The 9,918-nt window shown below is 42.1% G+C and overlaps 1 protein-coding gene across 1 annotated transcript; it reads left to right on the forward strand.

Moving 5' to 3' along the window:
• Positions 1-537: 537 nt before the first annotated feature.
• On the forward strand, positions 538-7,824 carry NKIRAS1 (NFKB inhibitor interacting Ras like 1). Its single transcript, XM_006134324.4, has 4 exons — positions 538-668; positions 1,105-1,232; positions 4,435-4,676; positions 7,336-7,824. The coding sequence occupies exons 2-4, from the start codon at positions 1,139-1,141 to the stop codon at positions 7,573-7,575; spliced, it is 576 nt and encodes a 191-aa protein (XP_006134386.2). The 5' UTR covers positions 538-668; positions 1,105-1,138; the 3' UTR covers positions 7,576-7,824.
• The last annotated feature ends 2,094 nt before the right edge of the window (positions 7,825-9,918 follow it).

Consider the following 9,918-nt stretch of genomic DNA (forward strand, 5'->3'; position numbering starts at 1 on the left):
ATCACAAGTCGGATTGTGGGTGGGCAGGGCGTGAGGAGGCGCGTCACTCCCCTCCCCCAGGTGGGCGGAGCATTTTTCTGTGCGGGTGGGGGCCGCGGCTAACGAGGCGACCCCTCAGCTCAGGTCCCCGCCCCCTTCCTCGCGCTCTCAGGGACGCCCCTGTTGCTAGGCTCGCAGCTGTAGGGAAGGGCTGGTCTAATGGCCCTGGAGAGAGCCCCCTCTCCGCAGCTCCTCCCCCCAGCCTGGCCAGCATCTGCAGGCCCCTTCTCTACACCACAGCTGCCCCTTTTCTTGGCCAGGGGGTCCCTGCTCCTCTAGCCAGTGTGTTCAGGTGGCACCTTGGTATAAGCCACCCCCCAGCCGTGCCCAAATCGCACATCAGGTCCCTTTGCAGCCTGTGACTGCCCTGCATGCAGCTGTTATCAGCCTGCCAGTGTCTGAACTTTTGGGGGACCCCTCTGCCAGCTTTTCCCTGTGATCGTGAAAGTGAGACCCGTGCTGGGTTTGAAATGCAGGCCCAGGTGCTGGAGTGATCAGATGGAAAAAATATGTAAAACCCCCAATGTTGTGGTGGGAGCTGGCAGCTCAGACAACGTGCTGGGTGCTGTAAAAACATAAAACCAATCTGAAAAGGCTGCAAGGCTGTGATCCTGGAAGTAAGCAAGCAGGTGTGTACCTCAACTTGAGGGAATGGCCCCATGGAAATGGAAGAAATTGCTTGCCTCTGAAAATGTGTGTAAATGTTGGCAGGCTTGAGGCTGGGGGAAGCAAATTGCATTGTCCTGGAAATAGCAACTGCTGGTGACCTCTTCAGAGAGAACTTTGATTCAATATCACCTCCATCTCTTATTGACGCATAAGATTAAAACATACCATAGCACAGGGGCTATGTCTACATTATAGCCTCTTGTGCAAAAACATATGCAAATGAGGCAAAGTGTGGACTACTGCTGTACTTCATTTGCATAATTAACGAGGCCCCGTTTTTGTGCAAGAGGCTATAGTGTAGACATAGCCTAAATGTTTCAGCAGCTTTGCTTTACTTTATCTGCAGAGTTCCGTTAATGTAATTCTTAAGTATAATAGATCCCTGTGCTTGAACAGGATTCATTTGCTGACTTTGCCATCCTGAAAGAAGATGGGAAAGGGCTACAAAGTGGTGATTTGTGGAATGGCATCAGTGGGAAAAACAGCAATTTTGGAGCAGCTTCTCTATGGAAAACATACTGTTGGTGAGATATGTTTTCCTTTTTTAAGATGTTCCAAGAAGTTTTAGAGGTACCAATCTGGGTTTAATTTCTTACCTCTCCTGAGGTGAAAAGGGAAGAATGAACATGGTTTTGTCAGTGATCAGTGTTCTGGAACTCTTCCGAACATTGTTGCAAGGCTTCGATATCACCTCTTTACTGACACTTACAAAGTGACAATAAAATTGTCCTATGGATGTGTGTGAGGTATGTGTGGGGAGCAGACATTGTTTATTTGTTCTTCCTGCTGCTTAACACAGAAGTTTAAAGGGGGGGGGGAGAGATAAATAAATTGGAGGGAGAAACGTGTGTTCTTTCTGCTTGTTTTTTGACACTAGAAAATCTGATCTTCCACCTGGGAGACTACATAGATGACTGTAGAATAAGTAGACTTATTACATCTGAGGTTTTATAGATATGGATACCTACAATGGGAAATCTGCTAAATTGAGAAGGGTGCTGATTTCATTTTTAATAGATTCTTTAGAACTTAGTTTTATTTGTGATTGACACCTGTTTAGCTGAACATCTAAATTTCATAGCACCTGGTGCACTTCACCCTGACTTGTCTTGAGAGAATAGAGCGTTGACTGGTTAATTTCTCCAAAAGACATCTGGACAGCTGGACAGGCTTTTGAAAATTTCCCTCCATTCACTGATGGAGATCATCCCTGTGCTTTGTGGTGCTTATGGGCCCTCTGTTTCTGCCAGAGCTTATCAGCTATGAGACAGAAGGATGCTGAGAACTTCATTTCTGTTGAAAATGCTTTTCTTTATATTTCTGCCTCCTGCCTACAAAAGAAGGCCCACCACTATGTGTGCTTTGTCCAGCTTAGCACATATGCTTGGAATAGATCCCCAGTACTCAATCTCTGGCAAGACAGGGGCCTACAAGCTGTAAGGTGAATTATAGGAATATAGACAATAGCGAATATGCTTTGCCAAAATCCCCACATGTACATACAGCCTGAGTCAGGGTTTTCAAAGGTGCCCAAAGAACACAGTGAAAGCAGAGATCCCGTTAAAAGGCAATAGCTCTTCTGTTCCTAAGAGCCTTGAATATTTCTGACATTTTTATGTAATCTGTTCTGAATATTTGCAGTTTCTTTTTGCATTGTCTAAATTTACTAATATTACATAATAATATTACATGGTGTCAAATATTTATTGGTAAATGACTATCAGTATCTTTGATCCTTACTCTTCACATTTCTAAATTGTAAAACCACTGATACGATACTTGAGCAGCATTTACAGTGTGCCTTGTCTACTACAGATGAAATTTGCCAGCACAGTTCTTTCATAGTATTGATTATCATTGTAAATAAGGATTGTTCCTCCTCACCTCAGACCCGCCGAGATCTAGGCTAGCTAAGTAATGGTATAAATGACGTGCCTTTCACCTCCCATTAATCTTTAGCACTGTTTTATAACAGTTGTAACAAGGTCTCAAAAAAATGTCTGTAGGGAGATTGTACTAGCCAATAGCTGTAAATACTCTTGGCAGCATGGTTTCAACCATAGCATTGTCGGGTGATTCTGTCATCCTTCTCTAGCTGATGTGTGAAGTCTAAGCTTATGAATCATCTTCAAAGGCGGATTATTCTAAATGGGGGAAATTCCCGCTACATAACGGCCAGTAGGAGATTTATGTGCTACCTAAATCCTGTTTTGAGTGGCGCACAGGCCTCATGCTGCTCTTTTGCAAAGGGCTGAATTTCATCTATTGAGATTACTGCTGTGTAAATTCCTATGCCTGCGAGGTGCTTACGGTCCTCCATCATTGTGATTTCTTCTCACTTCCACTCTCCGTTCTTTCCAGCACGAAGGACCTTTTTACCCCTTTCTCATCAGGTAAGAATATAGGCATATCTGTTGCTGCTTCCATTATATTGGTTGTGAAGAACTGCCACAATTACAATGACTAGAGACAGAGAGCAGGCAACAATTACTGTTTCCAGACCAGACTCAATTAGCTACTAGTTTTTGAAAATACCCCAGCACACCATGCTGCTACCATTTTTCTGAATCAGATCTACAACCTTATTTCACACTCATTCTCTTTTTATTAACCTTTCTGATCTTTCTTAGTGTTGTGCCTCATGTCAGCATAGCTGTATTTGGAGGCAAGATCAATTAGTTTGGTCAGAGTTTGCTGTGAATCTAATGGGAATTTGATTTATGAAAACGAGTAAAAAACAGGAGTGGGGAAAGTAGCAAGGAGAGATTGTGCCACTTTTTTTTTCTGGAAACAAAGGTTGCATGCAGCAGGGGAAATAATCGGCATATACGTGGGTGGAATACTTCAGCTTTTTTGTCAGAATGAAGGGTTTCAAATAGCGTTATTAAGCATAGTAAAATCACTGTTTTCTAAAACAATGTATCAATATTGTCTGTCTGAAAAACAAACAAAAAATTCGTCACCAACAAGCGTATATTTGTAGATGTGCAGTGGAGGCAAGAGATGACAATTTTGGTAACAGAAGGTTTGTTTGAAAACTTGAAACTATTACTAAAAGCAGTGAGCTAGGCTGCATTCAAACATTCTTCAACTTTGCTGCTTATAGCATCATTTGGCCTGAATCTCCCTGTTGGGTAGTTAGTACCTTACATAAGTAGTCCCACAGACTTCACGAATTATTTCTCCTGCTCTACTTTTGGAGTAAGGTACTATTCAATATGAAGATGAGTGGCAATTTCAGGGCTGTAGGGATTAGATAGGGTGCTAAAGATAACTAAGTCTTACTACTTTTTCCTCCATTATGCTCCCCGAGGGGCCAATTAGGACTCTTCCACAGCCACCCATAGATATAGCACAACTGGTACAGTTTTGGTGGGCAGGATTTGGGGCATCTATGGGATGGGCCATCTAAGATGAATCATCCTGAACTTATGCCTATGAAAATGAAATTACATATATTCATCTGTGTATTGTACATGTGTATGTGACATGGTCTCTACTGTAAATAGCTGGCCTGTTGGTCTTGCTGAGAACATGATAGGATCTGAGTTTAAATCCTGTTTTAAAAAAGCAATATATTATAAAAAAATAGATTAAAATGCACTGTTGAAAGCTATGAGTGCTGGTAGTTTTACTGCAGTATGAATAAATACTGATATCACTTTACAAAATGTATTATAAGTATTAACACTTAGGGCTTGGGGGGGGGCTTTTTAAAAAACACAGGTTTAGAAGAGGGAGCAACAGTGGAAGACGTGTATTTGGCGTCAGTCGAAACAGATCGTGGGGTAAAGGAACAGTTACGGCTGTATGACACTATGGGTCTGCAAGAGGGTGTAGAATTTCCAAAGCATTACTTCTCTGTTGCTGATGGCTTTGTTCTTGTGTATGCTGTGAACAGCCTTGAATCCTTCCAGAGAGCTGAAGTGCTCAAGAAAGAGATTGACACATTCAGAGACAAAAAAGAGGTAAAAGCTTAATGCCTTAATTTCTTGGCCATGTCTGAGATAGCACAGTAATAGAAAGTTAAATACAAAGCTATACAAAGGAAAGCAACATTTCTGTTCAGTCTCAGGCAAGCTAATGAAAGAAGTTTTCCAATACAGAAGAATTTCATTAATCCACACACTATATAATTGGTGTTAAAGATTCACATCTTGCCCCTCTTCTCAGCAGAAATGTATTTCAGACAGTGGATGAAACAATGTGGTTCATCATCCTCATCTGGTTTTATTTGCATACATGCTCCTTAACAAAATACAGTTAAGGTCCTAGATATAAGAGGCAATTTGCAATAAGGCTCTACTGTAATTTCAGAATGGCTGATAATCACTTCCGTTGTTTAAAATGACTGCTGTATTTTCCCTTAAAAGGCAGCTAGTGCTGACAGTGTTGCAGCTATGCCAACTCATGTCACCTGTGCAGTACCTTTGTGCTTATCATCTTCTTAGAACATCCATATATCCTTTCATGGTTTCCCCTGCTAAATGCCTTTAGTCATTAGGCCAGCAAAATAAAGCTCATTCAGGTTATTAAAAAGAAAAAAGGGGATGTGGGTAACAGGCAGAATGTCATACCACTTCTTGCAAAACAAAAGGGCAGCGTCTAGATTGGCATGATTTTTCGGAAATGCTTTTAACGGAAAAGTTTTCCATTAAAAGCATTTTCGGAACAGAGTGTCTAGATTGGCATGGACGCTTTTCCGCAAAAGCACTTTTTGCGGAAAAGCGTCCGTGCCAATCTAGACACGCTTTTCCGCAAAAAAGCCCTGATTGCCATTTTCGCGATCGGGGCTTATTTGCAGAAAACAAATCTGAGCTATCTACACTGGCCCTTTTGCGCAAAAAGGGACTTTTTTGTGCTTTGCACAAAAGGGACTTTTGCCTGAACGGGAGCAGAATAGTATTTCCGCAAGAAGCACTGATTTCTTACAGTAGGAAGTCAGTGCTTTTGCGGAAATTCAAGCGGCCAGTGTAGACAGCTGGCAAGTTTTTCTGGAAAAGTGGCTGATTTTCCGGAAAAACACAGCCATAATGTACTTTAGTACTCAAAATGTAATGGGGGTAAGGGAAAAGGAAGGAGTAGTGTGACAGCAGTGCAATTTAGTCGTGGAAGAGGCAGATTAGCCATGAACCATAGCTGGGTATCTTGTTTTCTGAGTTAGTGGGGCTTCAGTGGGTAGTAGCTGTTATGTTTTTGAAGGTTATTCTGCTTTCTAAGTCAACTCCCCCTTTTATGTGTGAGTCTGTCAAGGCCTCCGTGGCAAATGAAAGATGCTGTAATCTTGACTAAAGCATGTGGCGGAAATGGTGGCCCTATGCGATAAGAGTTAAAAAATCAGCACTATTGACCAAACTTAAAGCAGTAATCCTGACTTGCTTAGAAGGTAATGTTGCTCTGAGAGCTGTGCAGGGACTTTTAGAAGATAGGCAAGAGAATCTGTAGTAAAGTATTTAGAGACAGAAGAACCTCAGGAAAGAAATTACAGGTGTATGATAATCAAAGTCTGCTCAACAGGGAAGAAAGAGAGGCCTGACTACAGGAAAAACTAGTGCTGGCTGGCAGAGGGGAGAAAGAGAGTGAAAACTACCCAAATCAATAGGTGCGGTTTAAAATTTAAGGGACATTGTAATAAGTTTGAATTCAAGACATTACAGAGCAGGGAGCTGAGCTTCTCTAAGGAGCAGATAATGTAAATACTGGCACTGATTTTGTTACCTATTGCAAACAATTGAGATGTTTAAAACAAACAAAAAAAACCCTTTGCAATACACAAGGTTAAATAGCACTAATAGCCTGATGTAGTCAGTTCTGCTTTCAGCTTCTGCACTAGCACAGACTGAGTTGCTAAACATTCAGGAGTGTGTTTAGATAAACTCCTCTGAAAAATTGTATTAGTCTTAACTTTTGTACCTAGTTTATATAGCTCTCCTAGGACAATATGCCACCTGAGTGTGATGTTTAGAGGAAAACAGAACTATATGTTGTTCTGAGTAAAGTGCCAGACTCTAGAAATCTCAAAGGGTTATTTTCATGGAGGAAGAGACTGACATTTTATGCTACCATCTGGGGCTGGGAAAGCAGCAGTCTGGAACAGGTCTCTGTTGCCTTACTGCCTTGTATTGTCATCACCTGCGTGAAGTGGGTATCAAACTACCATTCACAGCCACTGATATACACTCTTAAAAAATGAGTAGTCCTGTGGCACCTTGGAGATTAACCACAAGAAAGCTCACGATTCTGTATATTTTGGTTAGTCTCTAGGGTGCCCAGGACTTCTCGTTGTTTTTAAAGTTAAAGACTAAGATGGCTACCCCTCAGAGATTATTCTACACTCTTGTCACGGGTGTGTGTAATAAAGTGCAAAGCAACTTCAGAATTTGGCTGTAGAGTTGTGCTCATCACCAGAGTGGGTTTTCATTGGGTGATGATTGACACTCCACTCCCTTGTCTCCTTTGAGTTGTGGACAGAGTTACATGTTATCCCAGCACACTGAGCGATATGCAGCGTCGAACTCCACATTCTAGTACTTAAAAATGCAGAGTATTTAGGGTGAGCCAAAATTAGACTAGACTACGGGCCTAACTATTGCACGTACCACCATGGTCTGTTTTCTCTTCTTGTAGGTGATAATTGTCGTCTTAGGAAACAAAACTGACCTCACTGACCAAAGACAAGTGGAAACAGAAGTAGCACAGCAGTGGGCAAAGGCTGAGAAGGTGAGACTATGGGAGGTGACAGTAACAGATCGGAAAACACTCATTGAACCTTTCACTTCGTTAGCCAGCAAACTTTCCCAATCCCAGAACAAGTCAGCATTTCCCTTGCCTGGAAGGAAGAGCAAAGGCAATAACTGTGATAACTAAAACCCCTCTTCCAGGGGAAGCTGTTTGCACTATCTGTGGCTGCAAGGGCATGGTGTCTTTTTTCCTGTCATTTGCTTGGCTTGTTTTTTTCTGAGGCAATACTGAATTCAGCATTAAAAGCAGCAAAGTTGTGAATGTAACCGTACTTCAGTCAAGTATTTTCTTCGAAAATCACAGGTGATCAAGATCTTAATCACTTCACAAGGAGGCACTTTGTAAAAATGTTGTAAAGGTGCTATTAATAGAGTCCTGTGCAGATACAAAAAGTGAGCTGCAGATACCTGTGAATTGCCACAAATCATAGGATTCTAGATACAAAATTTGTATCTGCATCCATATCTGCAAAAATGAGCTGTGGATATTCATCTAGATTCTGACAACAGGACAGGATATATGAGATATGAAGGGCTGCAGTTATTAGCCTCACCCGCCAGAGCAGTTCATAAACACTGCTGCTGTCCATCTTCACAGGGCAGTTGCACTTTGTATTCTGTATACGGACTAAGACTGTGCACACATTACATCTTAGGTCTGTATAAGTTATGTTACCTGGGGTGTGACTAAAGCACTCCCCAGAGCAATGTAATTTACATTGATCAAAATGCCTGCATGGATAGTATTAGAAGAGCTTTTCCCACTGACATAATTACTCCAGCCTTATGAGCAGTGGTAGCTAAGTTGACTGGGGAGCTCTCTCACATTAGCTTAGAGCATTTGCACTGCCAGCTGTAAGTTCTGTAGTGTAGCCATAGCCTAAACAAAGAATTGTGCGAAGCACCTAACGTCTTGTAGAAGAGGCTTAATGAATATAGTAAGAGGCCTGCTAGTGGTTGGTATAAAGTCAGCGAGCCAGCTCTGAATGGCAGATCAGCAGAAATGGTTGTGCAGATCCCTCAGGTGTAACAAGTGGCACATCTTCCAACAGCAGGAGCATGTTATATGAACTTGACCACACAGGATGGATCACCATGTTTCAGGGTTCTGCTGTCCCACTAATTTAAACAATGAACAGTTCCATACACTCCCAACAAGTGACATTTCCTGGTATTTTAAATAGCAGAGTGTTGGACTGTCATGAGGCAGCAAGACCTCAGGTTATTCATAGTGACACGTAAGCTGCTGAATATTGTCATTTGATAGTTACAATTTTGATGGCTGTTCTAAGTATGTGCCTGTAATACCCTTCTGCTACTTGATGGTACTAATAACTCAGTGAAAAGTATGAAAAGTTAGTAACAATGGTGCAACATTACAATGTACCAAAACGAAGCAAGATTTTGCGATGGAGTAACTTGGATTACCTGTACAGTTGAACCTGTTTTTTTGCTTTGGTCCATGAAGTAGTTCAAAATAATTCTTCTTCCTGTGCATAAGGCATATGCCAAGAGAAACTGTCAGCAATTACATCTTCAATCATTTGCTATTCCTTATGAATGAGCAAGCTCTTGTTACACTGTTAGGAACGTGCACATGTTTTTGTTGTATGATCACAGCTGACTAAGACCTGTTACTATCAGAGCAGCAGGGAATACCACCCACTTTAATTTCCTGCTGACTGTACATGAATTCTTTGTTTCTCCCTGCACAGGGGACATGAGTGCTTAGATGTAGTGTTTGCAGCAGATCACGTACTTGGTTTTGGAAGTGGGATGAAGATAGGACTAACTGGTCTACCAACAGTGATTCTCCAGTTTTTTCTTGCCACCATAGACCCTGCTTCATGCTACAAAGTTGAGGGAGCTCCCATCTACCCATAAGGAAAAGGAAGCAGGATGTGCCACCCCTGCTGTCATAGTAGTAGGTAAAGAGCCCAAGCTCAAAATGGCAGATGATTCAGTCTCAGATCAGCCACGTGGACTTGCCAGGTGTCTGGCTAACTAAATACTACCTATGAAGTCACCAGACAAATGGGTGTTCTGTATCTGGGAGCAGGGAAAGAAGGCACAATAAATCATGCAAGCATGTCAGAATTAACATGGAAGGCTGTGGGGTTGGAGAGAACAGTGTTACTGTGTGGATCTGCATAATCCATTTGTGCTATGCATAGCCTGAATCCTATAGAAGATGGTAAGGGAGCATGAGCCAGAAGAAAATTCTAGATTGTTTGCTCCCCTTGCTGTGATCCACATGGCCTGTTCCCTTCATTGTCTGAAGTAGAGAAAACCAGTTGGTAGTGTGGCCTCAATTTGCCACTGTAGCACTTCAGCATACTTCTACTTACTACAGCACTGGGAGGGTTCTCCCACTGGCATTGGTAATCCATCTCCCAGGCAGTAGCTAGGTCAATGGAAGAATTCTTCTGTTAACTTAGTGCTGTCTACATTGAGGGGTAGGTCATCTCAA

The sequence above is a fragment of the Pelodiscus sinensis genome, chromosome 2 (genome assembly GCF_052426305.1).
Source record: "Pelodiscus sinensis isolate ZL-2025 chromosome 2, ASM5242630v1, whole genome shotgun sequence".
Taxonomy (NCBI): Eukaryota; Metazoa; Chordata; order Testudines; family Trionychidae; genus Pelodiscus; species Pelodiscus sinensis.